Here is a 22,585-nt window from a genome sequence, read left to right as displayed (position 1 = left end):
TTAACTATGTTTTGATGCTGTGTTAAGGATATATTTGAAATAAGTCAGTGCTTTATCATAGACACTAAAATTGTATGATTTGTAATAGAGAATTAGTTTTTACAAATCACCTATTTTTTAGCAATTTTTTTTATTTGATCAAATATATAAGAATTGGAACACTAAAAGTGTTTGATTCGTAATAGGAAATTATTTTCTACAAATTATTTATTTTTTAGCATTTTTTTTATTTGATCAAATATATAAAAATTGGAAATACACTCAAACTCTCCAAATATAAGAATTAGAAATACACTCAAACTCTCCAAAGAGATTCCATATACGTGGAATTATAGGCTATTAGAAAATACTATATTTCATACTGCCATATATGATAGAGAAAAGGCTAACTCTCCTATTAGAGTGCCACATAGGAGAGAGAAAATCCTCTTTTAAAGGTCTCTGCTTTAGTATATAGATAGTAGATATCAGGATATAGGTATTTATTGATACTCAATTTCTTGATATATATCGTGTATATATCCTCTTTTTTGGAGATATTTTACATTGTTTCATATATAGTACAAAATATCAGAATATGAGTGTTTATCGATACTCAATTTCTTGATATATATCATGGATATATCTCTCTTTGGGGATATTTTATATTATTTGATATGTAAATACCATTGATATATCTAAAATATCAACAAATATCGTAGATATTGTGGATATTTCTTGATATATCATAATATATCATTTATATTTATTTGAAATATAATGGTAAATATTAAATAAAATTGTTATCTAAACAAAATATTGCCAAATATCCCTAAAGCTCTGTTTGGCAGTATGAATAGAGAGTGTATATTCAGGAATTGGTGACGTGGCAGCCATGTTTACCTTGTATAGGTGTTTGGTCTGTTTAAAATGTGGATATTCTAATAAGTCCCTTGAATTGCGGGAATACAAAAGTGTGGATAAGCAAATCAAAAGAAAAAGCCCAGATTCGCTAAAATGTGTTTTCAATCTATGAGAGAGAAAATAATAATAATAAAAAAAAAACACGTAAAGAATGCTCTCTCTCTCTCTCTTCTTCATGGGACTCCTAGTAATGGAACCATAACCTTATGTATTTTCTCTCTCTCTCCGCCTTATTTATTTTCTCACATTATTATTATTATTATTATTATTATTATTATTATTTCAAAAATTGGTGTTTAAATCTTCACATTATTCATCAAAATTGGGATTTTCCTTTTTTTGGAGATGTTTTTTGTATAAATCAATTGGTATTCAATATTTAATTAGAGTTTTTTCCTTTTATTTGTTTAGGAGTTTTTATTTGTTTTTAAGTTTTTATTTGCAAATTTTGTTTATGATTTTTTTTTTTTTTTTTTTTTTTTATTTTTTTTTGTATGATATCAAAAATGAGTATATAGGTGTAAATGTCAACCAAACAGTAGCAAGTAAAACACGTGACAGGATAAAGGGCAAACACACAAATAGTTCATCTTATGACTTGTATCACCTAATCATAGTTAAGTAATACAATATCTATTGCAGCCAAACAGAGCCTAAATATCGCAATATATCTTAAAATATCGAAAATATCATAAATATTTAGAGTTGTATATATCTCGTACAAGACCACACACATTTCACCTTTATTTCATACTTTCATATTCAAGATTCCCATCCCTCTAGTCCCAGCCCTCCAGCTACTTTGTCTTTACACAACGTACTTACTAGCATGATGCATCACTTTCTTATATTAGAACCTCTCCATATAGATATTTAGCACATATGCACATCAAGTGTTCTAAATCATGAGTAGTTACATAAAGGGTAACTTGATGGGGCAATGCTTGATGCATACTTTCTTATATTAGAACCTCCCCATTGAAGTTTAGCACATATACACATCAAGTGTGCTAAAAATTATGAGTAGTTATACAAAATGGGTAATGTTTCACGTAGATAATCCAATGGCCCATATCTTAGTCTGCGCATCTTGAGAACTATTTCCAAGACAAAAAAAAAAAATGCTGATCGAGGTGGAGTCTCTGGCTGGCCCATATCGAATAAAATAATTTATAAAAACTAAAAAAAGTGGGAAAGATAAAAATAATCTTCTCTTCTTCTTTGTTTTCTACTTCTCCCCATTTTCCTCTTCGTTCAAAGCAACAAGACTATACAGTAGCAGTACCTCTTCACAATATAACCATATCTTACTTTGTTACTATATGATGCAAGTCAAGATTAATGAAATTTATGGAATTCGAAAGATTAGCCTATATGGATTATTATTTTTTTAAATTTTAGAAATGATTTATTTTATGTATTTTCGTTATTTAGGATTCTAGGGTATTTTTAGATGTTTCCAGATTGGTATTTGAATTGTTTTAAGTAGTTTTAGGCCATTTTAGTTAGTAGTATCAATTTAGAATTTTTCTGGATGTTTCCATTTTCAATTTGAAGTGTTTGAAAGCCTATAAATATGGCTCTAAGTTGTAATACGAAAATTAGCTTATTGATTAATGAAAATTTGTTTAGAGAAGTGTTTTCTCTTGTTTATCTCACATATCACTACACCAAAACAGAAAATCAGTAACGCACACTTTTTTTTGTTTACTAACGCTTTTTAGGCGTAACTATGTTCCTAACGTTTGTTTAGCGTTAAAATTGCAAATAATGTGTTAGTTAATTTTCCCGGATTTGAGAATTAATTTGTAACGTATTTATAAAGTTTTGTTTTGACAGGAAACCGTAAAGGTTAAGGTTAAGATAATAGAAACTAGATTAGCAAGAAAAAAAAAAAGAAAAAAAAAAGAAAAAAAAAAGATAATAGAAACTAAATAAAGTCCAAAATTAGAATTTTTTGGTGAGAAAAAAAAATAAAAAAATCGCTCTTCTCTCTTCTCTCTCCTCTCTCTTATATTTTTCATCCCCTCTTATTGTTTTTCCAACGCCTCTCTCTCGCTCAACCAAATAAACACTTCTGCCGCCATCGACATCCAGTAGTTTTCTCTTCATTTGCCTTCTTCTTATACGGTTTGTTAATTTTCATTATCTAATTTCTACTTTTATGCTTATTTTTCACACTGCCCTAGGTGTTTAATCCACAACTGCAAGTAATTTCGGTGCTAGCTAGTTTGCTTCAGTTATAACCAAAGGTATGATATTTATTTTGAAATACAACAAAAAATTTCGATTTTTATTTGATATCTTGTGTTCTTCAAATAAGTTTTCTTGGTTATCCATCCATGTACACCTGACACACATTACTGAGAAGTATGTGCTGTTGAAGCATGCCAAACAAGCACCTTAGGCATTCTTGAACTTGTTATGCTAAAATATCTTTGAAGCCTAGTGTACGAGCCCTTTAGTTTTCCTTGTAGATACACCATCAAACCAGTTAAGGAGAGCCTAAAAAATAAAATAAAAACTGGAGAAAAGTAAAGTGGCTCAAGTTATGCTTTTGCTTGTCACGATTCTAGGTTGTTCCTTGGTGATTGGAGATGAAATTTTGACTCCATCTATCTCGGGTAAGTTGTATAGACTCCCATCTGATGTAACAACCGTCCAGTTATCATCCCACATAACAGGATTAAAGCTACCCATTGTCAGCATTGGTTTGTGGATTGTTAGATTGTTAGTAGTATTTAACTCCCTTTTTTTTTTGGAGTTAGATAGCGTGGATAGGGTTTTCTAGAGTTCATGTTGGAATGGGTTGAAATATTTAAACAAAGAATAACCCATGTCTTGTTTCTGGCAACTGTGGGTTTTAATAGATAAAATCTGAACTGGCACACAAAGTATCTCTTTTTGAAATTCAGACTCATATTTGAAGCAGGTTCAAAATTTTCAAACTTGTATCGAAGTGATTTGACAGTCCGCATCCTATTGGCCGAGCCTTTGGAATAAAATCTACAATGAACTACATGAGTTTGTATATATGTGCAAACCGATAGCATATATTTATATTTTTTTTAAGACTGAATTTCAGGTAATTATCTTGAGTAGAGTGTGCGCGTGTTGGGGGGAATGAGAAGTCTTTATACAACTGTAACATTTTTACCACTACTTTTCGTGTACTTGGGTTATTTAGCTTTAGCTTGTTTGTTATTGGGTTGGGTTGTAAATTTTAACCTGTTAGCAACGTTTTGAAAATTTGCATGTTTGGAATGGTTGGTGCTTGTACTTTCTGTTATAACTTTATTTAATGCTTTGCTTGATTGTGGTAAATGGATTGTGCTGAACTACTGATAAGAATTGTGTGTGTGTGTGTGTGTGGGGGTTTCAAATCTGTTCCATTTTTATTTTGTCTTGCATTCTGTGCTTATATGTTATAATGCCTTCAAAGTAAAGCGTTTGAAATCAGTCCACACTTAATCCTTCCAGTGCCAAAGTAGTTCGTATCTAATTGTGTTTACCAATTGAAGTACATCTGATCATGTTTAGCAATTTATTGGTTAAAATGTAGGCACCGTTTAGCTTGTTTACCGAGATAGTTCAATATTTATAGAACGTTATGCATCAAATTTTCATAAACAGATGGTGCTAAAAGCCGGGCTAGTAGGAAATGACATCGACCCTATCACTTGTTCCTTGTGTTTACTTGATGTGCTACTTGCAGGATGTCTCAACCGATTCCAAAAGATTGGATGAATGAAAATGACAGACTTGGGAGTGCGTATAGGCAGGGGGTTTCCGATTTTATTCTATTCGCTAGTGGCAAAGGTGAAACGTCGACCACGTGTCCTTGCCCATGTAACAAATGTCGAAATAGGAAAAGGTTTGCATATGATATAGTTAGAAAACATTTGATTCATAATGGTATAGAATAAACATATCGTGTATGGGTTTTACATGGTGAGAACCCATATAAGGATCAAATGGTAAACCGAGTTAAAGAAGAAAATAGTGAGGAAGGACTAGGGATAGGGAATTTTGTTGATGTTGCTTATGGCATGCATGAAGAATTAGTGGGTGATTTGAGTGGAGGCGATGGAAGTCAAGCCGAAGATGTTGAACCACCTATTGTTCTAGAACCTGATTTGGGTAAGAGGTACAATGAATATAAGAAAAAAGCAGAAGAAAAATTATACCCCTCATGTGAGGCTCCTGTCACAACCCTTTCAGCAGCTGTGGACCTCCATCACTTGAAGAAACAATATAATTGGTCGGGAAATAGTGTGACCGCGCTTTTGTCTATGTTGAAAACATGGTTGCCAGATGGAAACACTTTACCTTCTAAGTATCCTGCAATGAAGGCAATGTTGAAAGATCTTGGAATGAAAGCTGAGTGCATAGATGCGTGTGAAAATAACTGTATGCTATATTATAAGACTGAAGCCGATTTGACGGTGTGTCCTCAATGTGAAACTCCTAGGTACAAAGAAAAGGCGGGGAAATCGGGGAAGAAAGAAACAAAATAGGCGAGAAAAGTATTGAGACATTTCCCTTTGATTCCTAGACTCAAAAGGTTGTACACTATACCATGGATAGCTCGTGAAATGACATGGTACAATAGAGCGACACCTTCTTGGAATTATATGAGGCATCCAATCGACTCGCTTCAGTGGAAGACATGTAAAGATGATTGACCAGATTTTGCTAAGCAAGGGCGTAATGTTTGGCTTGGAATTGCAACTGATGGATTCAATCCCGTGGTGTTCAATCCAATGGTTATAGTTGTTGGCCTGTTTTCGTGGTGCCTTATAATCTACCACCGTCTTTGTGCATGAAATCTGAGTTCCATATGATGTCGTTGTTAATACCTGGGCCGAAGGCACCGAGTCAAAACATCGATGTATTCCTTAGACCACTAGTTGATGAGTTACAACAGTTATTAAAAGAAGGGGTGGTGACTTATGACATGCACAAACAGGAGCATTTTACTTTGAGGGCTATGTTGATGTGGGGCATTCATGATTTACCAGCGTATGGCAATTTATCAGGCTGTGTAACACATGGTTACAATGCCTGTCCTATTTGTGGTGATGAAACTCCGTCTATGCATCTTCGGAACGCAAGGAAGATTGTCTATACAAATTATCGGATGTTTCTTAAATCTGATCACCCATTTAGGCAAGGCAAGTATTTAGGACTTAAGACAAAAGAGTTAAACCCTCCTCCGCCAAGGTTAAAGGGAGAAGTAATTGAGAAAATGTTAAGTCGTGTCCATTATGTACCTGGGAAAGTATTAAAAGGTACCAAACGAAGTATAGATTATGTGGATGTGGTTGCTATTGGAGATGATGAAGATGATGAAGTTATTGAAGCATGGTATAAGAGGTCTATTCTCTTTGAACTGGAATATTGGCCGAAGCATAAAATTCGACATGTTATTAACGTGATGCACGATGAGAAGAACGTGGCAGAACACATAATAAATGCGATTCTTGACAAGAAAGACAAAACAAATGATACAGTTCAGGCACGAGAGGATTTGAAGAAAATAGGGATTCATAGTGGTCAATGGATGCAAACAGACCCAATCATAGGGAGATTTGTTAAACCAAAGGCCCCATTTGTCTTGAATAAAGATGAGAAGCTTGAGTTCTGCACAATTTTGAAGAACTTGAAGCTTCCTACAGGTTTTTCATTAAACTTAAAAAACGTTGTCACTTTGAGTCCTTCTGGTTTGCTTACAATGAAATCACATAACTATCACGTGATTATGTGTTACTTGCTTCCAGTTTTGCTTCAACGTGCTTTTCCAAAACACGGCAATTTGCATAGAGCTATTCATCATATTAGCTTATTTTTTAATCTTCTATGTTCGAAAGTCTTAATCCGAAAGGAAATCCAAGATGCCAAATACATGGTTGCAGAGGCATTGTGTGTATTGGAAAAGTATTTTCCAACCGCTTTCTTTGATATCAGCATCCACCTCTTGGTGCATTTGGTTGATGAAGGGCTGATTTGTGGACCTGTGTATCCTAGGTGGATGTATCCATTTGAACGGTATGTAAAATGCCTTTACTTTTATTTCTTATTTAGTGGCAATTATTATCAATTTAAAACTACAAAGTACAATTTTGGTTTTGTTTATTTTAATAGGGCAATGAAGAAGTGTAAAAATATTCCGAGCAATAAGCGTTATGTTGAAGGCTCCCATTAAGGAGTCCTATATTGTTTCGAGTGCATTTAGGTATGCTATGGAGTACATGCCAAATTCTTGGGATGGAAATCACAAAGCTACTCGTGAGGCGTTTCTAGATAAAGATGGAGAGTATAGTGATGAAGGGCCTATACTTAAGGGTAAAACTGTGATCCTAGGCAAGGAACAATGGATACAAATCCGTAGGTGGGTTCTTTTTCGACTCGACATTGAAAAGCTTGATGAACATTACAGGTTTGATTTTTTTTGATAGATTTGACTCAAAAATTTACTAGTCTAAAAAGTTGTAATAAATAGTCGTGTCAAACTGCATAAACAAATTGTAGTGAATATCGTGCCTTGCAAGCAACTACACGTGCCAGATGAAAAGGGGTAGCAAAGATAGAAGTGGAGATACAGACTGAGTTTATTGTGTGGTTATATGACAAGGTATTGTTTTATATATAATTTAGTTTTGTAGGATATTACAAGTAGTATTTTAATTTTATCTTTCTAATTGTCATTTTTTTTTACTTCACAGTTGTTGGCTGCAAAGACCTGATTGTGACTTATGGCGATTTGTCCAAGGACCATTGTTCAAAGCTAAAACATATAAAAAGTACCGTGTTAATGGTTTTGTGTTCTCTACTAGGTCGCATGACGAAATAGTTTCCACACAAGATAGTGGTGTTTGCATGAAAGCAATCACTACGTTTATGTCGAGTAGGAAAGACAAAAATCCCATTGATGCATCGACTAAGTGGTATGGGGTTATCGAACAGATAATAGAGTTAGACTATACGACCTTCTAGCATGTTGTCTTTTACTGCAATTGGGTGAGGGTGGAGGACAAGACCAATGGTTGTAAACTTTGTCCAGATTATAATTTGGTGATGGTTAATCTCAATAGGATAAAGAGTGTTGATCAGTACTTTGATGAGCCGGTGATTCTTACTTCTGAGGCTAGTCAGGTGTTTTACTCGAAGGATTTGAGAAATCCTAACTGGTGGGTAGTCATAAATTCGCCTAGGCGATTGACAAGTCGAGTTGATGAACTAGATGCACCAACTGACTTCCAATCTATTCTTGAGGACCAACCTAATTTGCAGCCGTTGATGGAAAGTCTAACCTGATTGCAATAGCTGCACTATTATATTGTGAGATTTTTAGTTGCATGTGAACTTCTCATTTTCTACTTTTAGATATATAAAATCTTTCTATTTTGAAGTTTGTTTGTGCAGTTGGGTGAAAGGTGTGTTTGAGTTGTTTTTTATCCTTTTTTTTAAATCAAGAATAGTCTCTATAAATGTATACTTTTGAACTTTGTCATTTTTTTGTGGTATCCTAGTTTTACCTATTTGTTCTAACATTTTTTTGTCATATAGTAGGCTATTTAATAATGGCACTAGGTCAATCTCAACCTATTGTTTCCCAGCCTTCGAGTTCAGTCCCACTTCCATCTCATAATTCAACTTCAAACTCTCACACATCTCAGCCTTTGGGAAACTCACCAACGATTACCAAGTTTCCTATAGAGTTCAATGAGGATGGCATTGTTGTGGGTCCTAACCATGCCAAATGGAATACCCAGGTTGGTATTTATGTTCGATCACGTATTCCAATTCATTACAAAGATTGGAGGAAAATAGATGGAAGCTTCAAGGATAATGTCTGGAATAAATTAATGGTAAGGTTTACATGTACTTTAATTTCGATGATAGCATCCATTATTCTTGAATATTAGTATGTTTTTCAAATCCTATATCTACATGTTGTCCAGCCCTATGTATGGAAATTTACTTAATATGAAATGAACAAAAGTCACTTTGTTCATGTAGGAAGAATTTGAGCCTAATGTTCCCCAAGCAACGGCATGTCGAGAAGTTGAAAAGGACTTTCCCCAAAAGTTCAGATCAGCAAAGTATGCCCTACGGAAAGAGATTTTGCGTAAGTGCGGGAGCGTGGAAGAAGCTATTGCAGCATGCCCAGATGGTAAGGACCCAAATCATTGGGCTACATTTGTTAGAAATGAGAGCACCGCTGAAGTGAGAGCTAGAAACGCAAAGAATGCAGAGAATGCCAAAAAGAACATATATCGACATACTAATGGGCGGGACACATATGCCCATAAACTGGATAAAATGGTAGGTGTCTATTCTTGCACTAATGATTTCTTATCACGTTATGCTAACAACTATTAAGGATTTTTTTGTAGGATAAAGAAGATCCTAGCAGAAAACATGGACGGGTAGATAGTTGGAAAAAAGGACATGAGCGTCGTGATGGAACTATATTAGCGAGCGCTCGGACCCATTATGTAAGTTCTAATAACATTGAAGCTTGAACTTACCGGTGTGTTGGTATTGTATATAGACTATGTTGCATATTGTATTACTCATATCGGTGGTTAATATTGTAGGAACAAGTGGAGGCTTCTCATAAAAGAAGAAAATAAGCAAGCGCGGGTGGTGAAGGCAGTGTAATGGAAGTAGACTTCGATAATGATGAGTTGTCTGAAGTCTTTGGGCCCGACAAAGGGAGTAGAACTCGTAGAATCAGCTCGAACAAGTCTAAGAAGCAATTGCAATGTACAGGTATTGCCAAGGTATTATTGCAGCAAGCAAGCTCTTCATCCAATTTTGAGTTGAAGGGGGAAATGAATGAGGTGAAGTCTTCCTTAGCTAATGTCATGGGTGTGTTAAAGGTGAGTTTACAGTTTGCACTTGTGCTTTATTGCATACAATATCATTATGTATAACTAATTGTTACTATAAGTTGTGTCAGGATGTACTTAAGGCTGTCAAAAACAATGGACCATCGATTGCTCAACCACCATGCGGCCTAACAACACCAGAAACTGAAGTCGGTTCCAGTTCTGTTCGTCACTCGACTCAACAAAACTTGATGAATATGTTTGCTAATTTGAATCCTCCTTCTGGGACGCTTGGTTCTTCACCAAATGTATCTTTATTAGATAGGGATGGTGTAGTGGTTGCTAAGGGGTATGTCATGACAGAGACAGTTGGAGATTGCAATGGCAAAAAAGTTCTCGCAGGTGAGAAAAAGGTCTACATAGAGGAAGTCTTGGTTGGTGATGCTCTTGTTTACGATGAGCCCCAAGATGGAGTTAGATTTTTAGATGGCTTTAGTGCAGGAGGTCCTTTAATTTGGCTCGAGTCAAGGATGCAGTTTTCTTAATAAGTTGTTTGGGATATGCAAATTTTCTGAACTTGGAATTTTTCAGTATGGTTTGGTTACTTTATGTTTTGAATGTCGTTTGTTTTTTGTTTAATATGGATGTCATAGTGACTTGACAAACTTATGGTCTTTTTTTGGTATGGATGAGTATTGACGTTAATATGTTCATACTATATCTATTTATTAAATTTGATTGCAGTATTTGTATGCTTGTTTGCTTAGCAGGTTGAAGAAAGTACTAACCCATTTTTAACTTCGCCTGTGCAAATCAATATAATTGGTTTGCACTGCCAGTCCCAAGCCCATATAAAGGAGGAGGGAGGATGGTGGAGCCTTGGACTGTTTTCCATTAAACGTTAGGATTCTCGAACTAAAGGTGGAATCAATAGAGCTGATGGAGATGAGGAGGTTCTGCCTGTTGAGTTTTTGTTATTTTCCCTACCTTCTAGACTTTTTAGAAGCTTGTGTAGCATTTGAGCGATGGCGTGTTTATCGGCTATTTGATTTGCTTACTCTTTACGATACATTTTTTCTATGTTAATATAAAACTTTATTTCATGATATTTTCCCTTTTTGTAGATTACTTTGGAGGCTACCCATCACGGACCTATCGTCGATTGCACCAACGATGTTTTTGGAGATTGGTAAGCCTCGCGATATATCTTGAACAAGTTTATCAGCTATATGATTAGATACCATCCTTTATATGTGTTTTCACCTTCGTAATTTGAGGGACGGTAATACGGTATATGGTTATCTTAAACTTTTCCAGTCATTAAAGTTTCACGAATCAAAGTAAACGCCTGATAGTCAATTACTCAATCAAGTTGGAGTTTGAGTTTTGAGCTATCACTATGGTATTTAGATACTTATACCTGACTCATGTTCAATTTGTTTGAGGTAGTACAAAGGAGTATTGGAAGAGGCAGGATGCTGCTCAAGCAATGGCTCTAGTTGAGTGTCTATTAACTATTAGAATATTTGGTTGCTTTCCGTACAATTATCTCAGTCTGATCCTCTTTAAGTTTTTTTTTTATATATTTGTTTTGTTGTTATGAACATTGGTTTTAAGGTTTCTAAACAGATTGCATAGTCTGTTATTCTTCATTTCAAAGGACATGGACTTCTAGTTCCTTGCATTTCTATATTTATCTAACAAGTTAGAAAACAATCACTAGTGTTTCGTTGTGATACCTATAGAGCTTTGTCTTTCTTTAGTACCTGGAGATAGTAATTCAAGGACAAGTTTGCATATTCCAAAAACAAGGATGTTAGTGTAGTTATTTAATGTTTAAATAAAAGACGGAAAACACCCACTCAAACGGAAGTAGAAAGCATAGGGAAGGTGTTGGGTCTGTGAGCAGTAGGATGCGATATTTTCTGTTCCAGTTAAGGAGTCTAGTTTGTTGGGTGTTAATACTGTGTAAATGCATATTGTCGCAGGCACTACAAACAATTGATGTGGAGATAGGTGGCCAGCTTGCTGTTAGGAGGAAGCATAGGGAAGGTGCATATTTTGATGCTACTACATATACACAAGGCCCGATGGGTGTAGTACCAAAGTCTCTCCGCCCTAAACCTGGTCGCCTGTCCCATTCACAACAGAGAGTTTATGAGGTATACATTTTACTTTTTTTGCATGTTTTGTATGCGATTTTTTCATTTGGCATCTGTTTTATATTGTTTTCTTGTTAAATCTCGAGGATTTTGTTAAGTTTCGTGGCAAAATCAATCAAGGCAGAGTTCAAACACTTTGTACCTTCGCCCACTGCGCTTTTCCGGACTTTCTCGGGTTCTAGTTTGTCTCGTGCGTATGGCCCTACTCGGATGATTTCAACTCGGGCATCTATTCGGTATAGCCTTAAAGCGAGTATAATTTCACCTTGTATATCATAGAAGAAGAAAAAAAGTTATAATTAGCATTACGGTATAGCCTTAAACTCGGATTGATTTCAGCCAAACTCCAAAAAATCTGAGTTTAGTGTATATGACTATATGACCCTATCATTTGGATCGAGTTGGCCCAACATTTTGAAAAATTTTCCATAGGTTGGCCCTAAAAGCGTAGAAGGTAAGATTTCATTATGATCCGGTGACAACCAATGTGATAGTCCACACCAAATTGAGTGTTTACCTAAATTTTGATCCGACAATGTTTGGGACATCCACACTAAAGGGTTACTTTTTTATGACCAATGTAGTGATTTTCTTAATAGTTGATTAAAAAGAGTAAATTCCTTTGGCTATGTTGAGATCAATAGGTGAATATCACACTATTTTGTCGAATTTGATGATTTATAGCAACATATATTCGAAAGTGTTAATTTAAATTACTAAAGATTCGTTTGCGAAAGCCACATCGCCTCCACCCTTGTTATATGGCACAATTATTCTGTTTCAATTGTAATAAAGCTAATGTGAATATTTTTCTTAACCATTCTTTAGAGACCGGATGATCTTTGGGTAATACATTCTCAACTTTGTCTTTCCCGGGCCACATAAAAATAACAATTCTTCTTGGATAGCAATTCGGAAGGTGGGTCTTTGTTCCCCATGGTCTAGTATCGAGGGTTGCTTGATCTTTGTTATCGTAGCCAGTGTGCGGTAAAAATTATCATTGTAGAGCTAAAGAATTATTTTTACTGGTTTTGTGTATCTAATTGTGTACCCTTATCATGATTGCATGTGATGCTAAATGTGAATGCTTTATTTTGGGGTGGTGTCGCAGGTGTTTATTTGGTACAATTGCAAGGCACAGGTGAATTATATGACATGAAGGCGATGGACAAATTGGAAATGTTGAATCGTAACAAAGGTCTTGAATTTAGCATTTTTATGGTTTAGGGTTCACAATATTATCTGTTTGTAGCATATCACCGCTAAGATGGGATGTAAAGTTGTAAAATGACTAACCTGCCAAAATGCTAATTTGGGTTGAAATTTCAATGGTTGATAAATTTTCCATATGTTGATTTTTGACACCCATGGGTTGAAAAAACGGTAGATTATCATAATGGGAATACTGTATATCATGCTGTTTCACAGAAAATCATAATATGTTCTTTAAAGGTTTTAAGTTTGTGAAGAGGACATCTTGATACTTCTTGTTGTTACTTGACGCAGATCATGTTATGTATGCACATGTTCATCGGGCATGTATCGAAAGGGAAATAATATCACATCTAGATCATCCTTTTCTTCCAACACTATACAGTTCTTTTCAGGTCCACTCATCATCCCTATTCTCATTTTTCCAAATTGCATCTCAGGCTAAAATAAAACAAGGATATGTAACTTGGGTTTATCAGCCTGTGAGCAGGATAGGGTGGTTTTCATGGTCCTGGTAACTTAGCCACAGCTAGTTTTTAGGTGTTGATGTAATCCTCTAAAGTCTTAATTATACCCATTATGATTGTATCCATTAATACAATTTCTAATTTTTCTATTTTCTCTTCAGACTGCTACGCATGTTTGTTTGATAACGACTTACGTCACGGTGGGGAGCTCTTTGCGTTGCTTGACAAGCAACCTATGAAGATTTTCAAAGAGGAATCTGCGAGGTACCTTTAATCTTCAATTGATTTTTCCTCATCTCTATGAATGCCAGTAAACATTCATTTTGGAGGTATGCCCACAAATGATGGTCTTTGGCCATAGATTTAGTTAGCCGCGGAACTGCTCTGAAAAAGCAAATTTTACATTTTAAATGTAATAGGTGCATGAATGGTTCCAAACTTGAATATATAGTATCTAGTCTAAGGCTATCTTTGTTCCGAGAAAATATATTCATGTCAAGGAATTTGTTTCTTTGTGAACTTGGATCTAGATTTATTTTCTCACGATTACTAGTTCACCTCTATTTATGGCCGTCTAATTTTAGTTTTATGCTAAAATAGTATAGAAGAAGCAATCATGTGGTGAGAGCACCATCCTAAGTAACATGAAAGTGATTTGTGTTATTCCGTTCATTATCAAAGACATTATAAATAAAGTACATTCTTACACATATTTCTTCAAATAGTGTACTGACTTCATCATTGATCATTGTGTAACTTTGCCAGATTCTATGCTGCAGAAGTCTTAATTGGATTGGAATACCTTCATTGTTTAGGTAAATTTATAAGATAGACGTGTTGTTTCATGGGATAAATGTTTTTCCTGATTATGACAAAGTTGTTACAATTGCAAAGTGTGTGTATAGGTGGTTCTTTTCTGCATACTTGTTGTGTTAAGAGGTTTATTTTTTTATTCTTCCTACTTTGTGTGCTTTCCTCGAAAGCTTGATATAAACTGCATCTTCTGGGTCTAGCTTGTGCATTAAACTATTAAAGTATGATTCAAGCATCGTGTGAATGGCTTATCATGTCATTAGGCCTATTTGAGATCCTCCTTTATGCAAGAAATTTAACTAATGATTTATCTGAAGTAAATTTTTTGCTGCTCACCTCAAGTTGTTCGGTTATATAGATTCAATAATTCCCATTCATTGAGTATTGTTCCAAAGCACTTTTCCTTCGAATGCCTGGTTTTTATTAAGACCTTAAGATAATTATTCATAAGCATTACTGTTGAGTGTTGGATATTCTTTTTGTGTGTGTGTGTGTGTGTGTGTGTGTTTGGGGTGTTTCCTAAGATTGTTCACATACTTCCCATTTCACAATATTAGATCGATAAGATTTTCTGTGTATTCTAATTGCATTTGTGTTGTCTTTTACATTATTCGTCAATCATTCTTCTTCATGTCTCTACAATACAGGAATAATATATCAGGACTTGAAGCCTGAAAATGTTTTACTCCAACAGGATGGCCATATAGTGTTAGCTGATTTTGATCTATCCTTTTTGACATCCTGCAATCCTCAAGTATGTTACATACTCTTCTACTTAACCTACACTACACAAACTTTTATATTTCTACACGATATACCTACATTTTAAACAAAGCCCACATGAAGATGATAATGAGACACTCTGTCCAAAAGTGTTATTTAGTCAATTTCATATGAAATGTGAAACAAGAGACTCATGTAAAAGATCACGTTTAGTTTGACTAGAAAAGAGGAAGTAAAAATTTCGGAATTCCATATGATCATACCCGTAGATACACACTAGTAGTGGTCAATAATCTTCAGCATATAGCTTAGTGAGGGAATCTAAAGACACCTCCATGTAACATGTAAGCACTGTAAAGGGGTTCAGTGAGTTGTTGTATCTTGCTCCATTTGTACGTATGGTAAAACATACTAACAAACATGATTTTTATCTAATAAGTTACATTGACACGGATATGTGTGTCCGTATCCGACACATATACGAAGCGCCTGGCATGACGAAATATAAGAAAATTTAGGTATATCACATACAATATGTGTTTGTGTCGTGTCCGACATGGACATGTGGATTAGTGACACAGATTATTTCTAAAATATGGTGTGTCCATGTAACATAGTTTTTTATTTATCTTTCGAATAGCATATGGGAACTGATTTTACACCCGCACTAATAAAACCCTTTATTGTGATTATAAAAGAGTGTAAAACACAATAGTACATTTTATGACTTGTGTCACTATTCATGAAAGAAATCCTAGAATTATCATTCCATTTGGTGAAATTACTCATTAAACATTGTTGCATTAAATATGGCATGGTCTTGTACCTAATGTTACTACACATTTCATCTTGATGTGACAGGTTTTGGTGCCTCGAGTTCCTCGCAAAGCGAAGAAGATCGTAGAATCAACCACCTCCTATATTTGTAGTGAGCCCATAACACAGTCAAATTCTTTTGTAGGAACTGAAGAGTACATTTCTCCTGTATGTCTCCATTAACCTTGTTCTTTTACTTTTTTTAAGTAGAATAATTTATATGGAAATTTATGTACGCCTATGCTTGACTTAATTAAATGTTCTGTGACAGCTTTTTTTGGACTCCGACCATGAGCTTCTTTAGTAATAATCAATAGAATTGTTCTCTTACTCTTCCCATGGAATTAATAGAGTCTGTAGGGTTGTATATGAGACGAGAGAACACCTCCTTGCGTCAAATATTTTTTTGGAAGGCACTAAATAGTGTCAAAAGTAGGATCTTTGAAAACTGCTCAAGTGGAACAGTTTATTGGAGTTTGAGTTGCTCATATTGTTAGGAGTATGAGACCCTGTTGCCACATTTTTTGTGAGTTTGGTTGTTGGACCAGTGAAAATAAATACTGAACTTTCCGATCTCTTGGAAGGGACAAAACATACTGCTACTTAAGAATTATGCTACCATACTCTGTTTTCTGAATTCCGTAGTTTGAGTATAAGGAGCTACTACTTAAGAATATGATATAAGTATATATCTATATATACATATTTGTTTTCTACTGCTCGACTCCTTTTTATTTATTTCTATTGGTGTATAGGATGAAAGGGACTTTTCTGATGATACCATCCCAAATTAAAGTCATCCCTTGATGCTTACAACTACTGAAGGTGCTAGTTTTGTACAAATGATGTGAGAGCTTGAGTTTAAGGACAAGTCCCATTGATTTGGAAAACAGTGTGTATTTCATTCGTGGCAAGTCCTATTTATGAAAGACGTTTTGGTGATGTTATTTTAATAAAAGATTATGTGATTGGATGTACTTGTGAGATTTCTTGTTTATATTATGGACGATTGTAAAATACCCAATAAGTGGGGGCATCTTTATGCAGGTTAAGTAGTCTCCCAAAAAGGGAGGAGGGGGGGGGTGGTTTTGGGGATTTTTTTGTTTTTTTACATATTAAATAGTTTTGTAACGGTTCTTCACCGTTACTAAGCTTTGCAATAAGTAACCCAAAAAAATGTTACTAACTTTATAAAAGCGTTACTAATGTTAGAAAAGAGTAACACAAAAAAGCGTTACCAACTTTATAAAACCGTTACTAATGTTAGAAAAGAGTAACACAAAAAAGCGTTACTATTTTTATAAAACCGTTACTGATGTTAAAAAAGAGTAACACAAAAAAGCGTTACTAATTTTATAAAATCGTTACTAATGTTAAAAAAGAGTAACACCAAAAAGCATTACTAATTTTATAAAACCGTTGCTAAAGAGTAATACAATTGAGCAAAGAAAACCGTTAGTAAATATTTTAGTAACGGTTAGAAACCGTTACAATAAATAATTATGTAACGGTTATAAACCGTTACGAATATTAATAACGAATTAGCAACACCAAAACTGTGACGCATAAAAACTGTTACAAATCTTTTTAGTAACGGTTTCTGACTGTTAGGGATGTCCTGTTTTGGTATAGTGTATCTTGGTATTCTATTAGTGGAATCAACAAGTCTTGGATGCCTTTCGATTTTCAAGTAAGTTATTTGTGAATTTCAATTGATTCGAAGGAAATTTATCGAGTTCTAAGTAACGTTATTTGTGACGTGCAACTGATTTGATAGAAAAACAATAGTTTCTCCACCCTCATGCTGCATCAGTTGGTATTAGAGCTTCTGGTCAATTCTGGTGAGTCTGTGTTGCTATATCTAGTTATTTCTGTAGATTTAATTTTTCTAAAATGAAAAAAATTGAGAAAAAAAATAGATAGTAAAAATTTGATTTTTTTATTAGAGAAGAAGAAGAGGTATTTTTCAATTGGGATTTACCACCAGTTTATGATGTATATCTTGATGATGAAGAATTTTTTGCTTTGGGTTTTGTGGATCCAAGTTTGTTTTATGTGGAGGATAAATTAACTTGTGAAGGTTTTGTGCAATTGTTTTTCTGTGGTAGAAAAACATTGTTTGAATGGTTCAAAGACCTATTTTTAGAAGACTTTGAAGACGCATTTATACAAAAGAATCACCAGTTTCTTTTAGAGAGATTTTTTTTCGTGCACGTTGTGGATAATCATTATATTCGACAAGCTCTGGAAGTTAGTAAATACAATGGTAAAAATCGAGGAAGACTTTAATTTGTTTGTCTGTTGTTTGTCAGTAATTATGTCAGTAAAATTCGAGGACGAATTTTTTCCAAGACAGGGAAAATGATGCAAGTCAAGATCAATGAAATTTATGGAATTCAAAATATTAGCCCATATGAATTTTTTTTAACTTTAGAAATTACTTATTTTATGTATTTCCGTTATTTAGGATTCTAGGGTATTTTTAGATGTTTCCAGATTGGTATTTGAAGTGTTTTAAGTAGTTTTAGGCCTTTTTAGTTAGTAGTATCAATTTAGGATTTTTCAGGATGTTTCCATTTCCAATTTGAAGTGTTTTGAAGTCTATAATATGGATAATGTAAGTTGTAATACGAAAATTAGCTTATTGATTAATGAAAATTTGTTTAGAGAAGTGTTTTCTCTTATTTATCTCCCATATCTTGGTATTATATTAGTGGAATCAACAAGTCTTTGATGCCTTTCGATTTTCAAGTAAGTTCTTTGTGAATTTCAATTGATTCTAAGGAAGTTTATGGAGTTCCAGGTAACGTTATTTGTGACGTTCAATTGATTCGATAGAAAAACAATAGTTTCTCCACCCACACGCTACATCACTATAATTGGGGGTTACTAGAATTGGGTTTAGTGAAGCAAAAATGAACCATCTGTGAGCAATTTGAGCTTATATGTACCAATTGATTTACAGGATCAGAGCTCTTTAAACATTACCCATTCATGGTTATAAAAGTTCATTCATACCTCAAATTGACTCACACCGATTACATTGAAAGTCCCTATCCCGAAGGCTCATCTACCTCGAAGACTCTCGCCGATGTGCCATTATTGAGTAGACCCAACCGCCTCCACTTTATCCATGAACATAATTATACAAGAGAGAAATCCCAACCAACACTTCGTGGGATTCGAACTTGCAACCTCTCCCATTAGGAGAGAGGTACACAACCAATTAAGCTAGAAATTCTTGTGTAAATTTATGGGTTTACATGTATGTGAAGTTTAATTTGGGATTGGGTTACTAAGCTTAACTATCTTCGAACGATTTTCGATTTTGGATATTGTTGAACTTATTATTTCATCTTTGAATTAGAAGAAGAAGAATAGAAGTACTAAGAATTATAAGTGACAGATTTACAATTTGAAAGTGGCAGTTACTTTGTTTGGAAATAGTTTTTGAGATTAGGAATGGTCTTCGAGTTGAGCTGCTCGCAAGTAACTCAAGCTTGGCTCGACTCGAACTCGTCGGCAAAAGCACGAGTCAAGTTTGAGCTTAATTTAAAGCTCGTTCTAGATAGTGAGTAGCTTGCAAACTACTCGAGTAGCTCACGAGCTACTCGCAGGGTTATTTTACCCCTTTTTACTTTTCATGATGAATTGGATAAACGAAGAAAAAACTAAAAAGAAATGGAATTGAAATGTATTTTTATTGACCAATCAGAATTGCCTTTCGAGGACCTATATTTGCCTCAAAAGGTCCAATATACATACATTAGTATATCTTTTAAATAAGAGTCAAGAAGATCTTATGAAAATTACGAGCTACTCGTTTTATAAATTCATACCCAATATATAATTTATAATTTATACTCGTTTTATACTTTATGCCCAACTATAATTTACAATTTATATCTATTTTTTTTGGAGTTTGAGCTCGAGTTTGAATTCAAACGAACATAATTGAGCTTGAGCTCGAACTTGTAGTGCAAAACGAGTTGAGCTCGAGCTATTAGTACAATTGGTCGAGTCAAGGTTGAGCCCAATATTAAAACTCGAGAATCGAGCTATTAGTAGGATGACCTGCCCTACTGAGATGCTAAGACTGAAATATTTCGGTTTACAATATTCAAAATTTCAAAAAGTTTGAAATTCATTTTTTCGTATGAGATATATACATATAGGAGCCTATACATATTTTGTAAAGTCAAAAGCCAGTAAAAGGCCACATTTTCTACCGAAAAAAAAAAGTAAAAGGCCACGTCAAACACAGCTCTTAAATCTATTATCTATATACTAAAACAGAGACCTCCAATGGAGGATTTTTTTCTCTCCTAGGTGGCACTCTAATATGAGAGTTAGCATTTTCTCTCTCCTATATGACACTTTAATATGAAAGATAATCTTTTCTAATAGCCTACAATCTCACTTACATAGAACCCTTTTTGAGAGTTTGAGTATATTTTTAATTCTTATATTTGGAGAGTTTGAGTATATTTGCAATTCTTATATATTTGATCAAATAAAAAAATTTGCTAAAAAATAGGTAATTTGTATAAGGTAATTTCCTATTACGAATCAAACACTTTTAGTATTCAAATTCTTATATATTTGATCAAATAAAAAAAAAAATTGCTAAAAAATAGGTGATTTGTATAAGCTAATTCCCTATTACAAATCATACACTTTTAGTGTTTATGATAAAGCACCAACTTATTTCGAATATATCTTTAACGCAGCCTCAAAAACACTACATATTCTTCAGTTAATAACTTATTATAGGGTAAAATTACCTTCCGACGGTTCCCCACATTCTCTAAGGATTATGTAAAATATACCGAATTAGGACACTCAAAATGTTATTCGTATAACTCTTTCATACACCTGGAATTTGCATTTGTTGTTGGTTATTAACTTCTTAAGAAGTAAACTAATATAATTCCCAAGTAAGTACTCGAATACCCATCACGCACTCTCACATTTTTAACATATGCACTTTTCTTCATTTTCGTTTTTCTTTCTTGGATCTCATTCTGATTTTCAAACACATGCAGGCTATAATATGATAATACATATTGAAGTCTAAATCTGTAAAAAGAACACCGGCTTATTATGAAGGGATGCTTTTATTTGCACATTTGATTTATGCTTCTTTGTATGACATTATTTCTTTAGACAATCTAATGATATATCTAATAATCATCCAAACACACAACCTCTCACATACATACACTCAAACACTCGATTCAGAAAATGTCAAAATTAACACGAGATCAAATGCCAAGGTGCAAACTCTCCCAAGTTCTTTCTCATTAATGTAGAGAACTATGCTTCTATCAGTTTAAGAACACTATGAAAGGATCGGACGATCACCGATAGTCATATTTGGAAGACAGGTAGATGTAATGCATGGTTATGCATGTGATGTTTTTCTATTCAATATATATAGAGCAATAGAGTACGTTTATATGTGAATCCATAGAGCTTTTTCCATCACAATAAGAGCTGACTATAACAATCTAGATTTTGTATTCGGATATCATCGAGAAATACAAATGAACTCAAAAGCAAAATTGTATTTGCACTTGAGACGGTTTCCTTTAGGGCCCAAATGGTAAGCAAAACCTTAAGTATATGTAATTAACTAATTTCATTTATAAACAATACATTGGCTTTCTTTGAACTGAATATATACAACCTTCTTACATTTCCTTTCAGCTCTTGTAACAGAAATTGGAACTGACTCTTATAACAAATACAAGATACGGTGAGTGAAATCACTTCATTCAGGAGCGATGATTAAATTAACTGATCGAGGCAGCTGTCTTTGGTTTCCTAAATTTTGTTCTTTTTTTTCCCCGAATACAGGAAGATGGGATAGTGCTAAAAATATATTTTCAAAATTTGTGCTCATTATGAGTGTAGGAAGATGTGATAGTACTAAAAGATATGGGTCAAGATGATTATAGAATGTTCGTATCATGGAGTAGGATCCTGCCAAGTATGTTTCACCTCTCTAACTTCATAAATGGGTGTGGATGCTTATAGAATATCCATATCATCATGGAGTAGGATCTTGCCAAGTTACATAATAATATGATGTCATATATGAGTTACTCTTGGTATTGTAGAAGAAAGTTATTATTGAATTTGTATTGTGATGAGCATTTTAAAGCGATGGAACTACAGTTGAACTTACAATAGCTCAACAACCTTTATTCGATACACAACAAACTTTGGTTGCAAAGAGAGCCACCTAAACATTTTTTGGTTGTAGAAATTTTAATAATTTTAGAGTAAAATATATCGAAGCTTAAAAATTCTTACGAGTGTTCTACTGATAATTGATGGATGATAATTCTTTGGTCCAAAAGAGTGAAGAGTGTTTGTGAATTATTATTATACTTATTTTTGTGGCACTTTAGTAATACCATCAAACTTAACCCTTTCAACATTAGTGCAATATTGGAAGAACTTTGTGGTACTATTTCTTCATCCGAACTTTGTTTTGCAATGTGCTTGCAAAAACATTGAGAATAACTAAATCTACTATAATAAATAAGGAAAAAGGTGGAATAAGATGTAATATTTGAACATTTTATTGTAAGTTCAAGGTATGTCTTAGAAGCTTCAAGTTTGGAAAGGGAATGTTATTTGAAAG

At 34.1% G+C, this 22,585-nt stretch overlaps 2 protein-coding genes and 1 pseudogene across 2 annotated transcripts; all 3 read left to right on the top strand.

The window, feature by feature from the left end:
- Positions 1-4,877: 4,877 nt before the first annotated feature.
- Positions 4,878-8,220, top strand: LOC147496563 (uncharacterized; annotated as a pseudogene).
- Positions 8,221-8,936: 716 nt separating this feature from the next.
- Positions 8,937-10,362, top strand: LOC147496562 (uncharacterized). Its single transcript, XM_086562514.1, has 4 exons — positions 8,937-9,231; positions 9,303-9,404; positions 9,507-9,791; positions 9,872-10,362. Exons 3-4 carry the CDS (start codon positions 9,570-9,572, stop codon positions 10,283-10,285), a joined length of 636 nt encoding a protein of 211 aa, XP_086418640.1. The 5' UTR covers positions 8,937-9,231; positions 9,303-9,404; positions 9,507-9,569; the 3' UTR covers positions 10,286-10,362.
- A 403-nt stretch (positions 10,363-10,765) lies between these two features.
- LOC147496561 (uncharacterized) lies at positions 10,766-15,223 on the top strand. Its single transcript, XM_086562605.1, has 8 exons — positions 10,766-10,772; positions 10,865-10,929; positions 11,729-11,902; positions 13,290-13,309; positions 13,409-13,509; positions 13,743-13,845; positions 14,347-14,396; positions 15,042-15,223. Exons 1-8 carry the CDS (start codon positions 10,766-10,768, stop codon positions 15,221-15,223), a joined length of 702 nt encoding a protein of 233 aa, XP_086418731.1.
- Positions 15,224-22,585: the final 7,362 nt, after the last annotated feature.

This window comes from Coptis chinensis, chromosome 5 (assembly GCF_015680905.1).
Source record: "Coptis chinensis isolate HL-2020 chromosome 5, ASM1568090v1, whole genome shotgun sequence".
Lineage (NCBI taxonomy): Eukaryota > Viridiplantae > Streptophyta > Magnoliopsida > Ranunculales > Ranunculaceae > Coptis > Coptis chinensis.
Note: the sequence above shows the minus strand (reverse complement) of the source record. Positions and strands in the feature narration are given on the sequence as shown.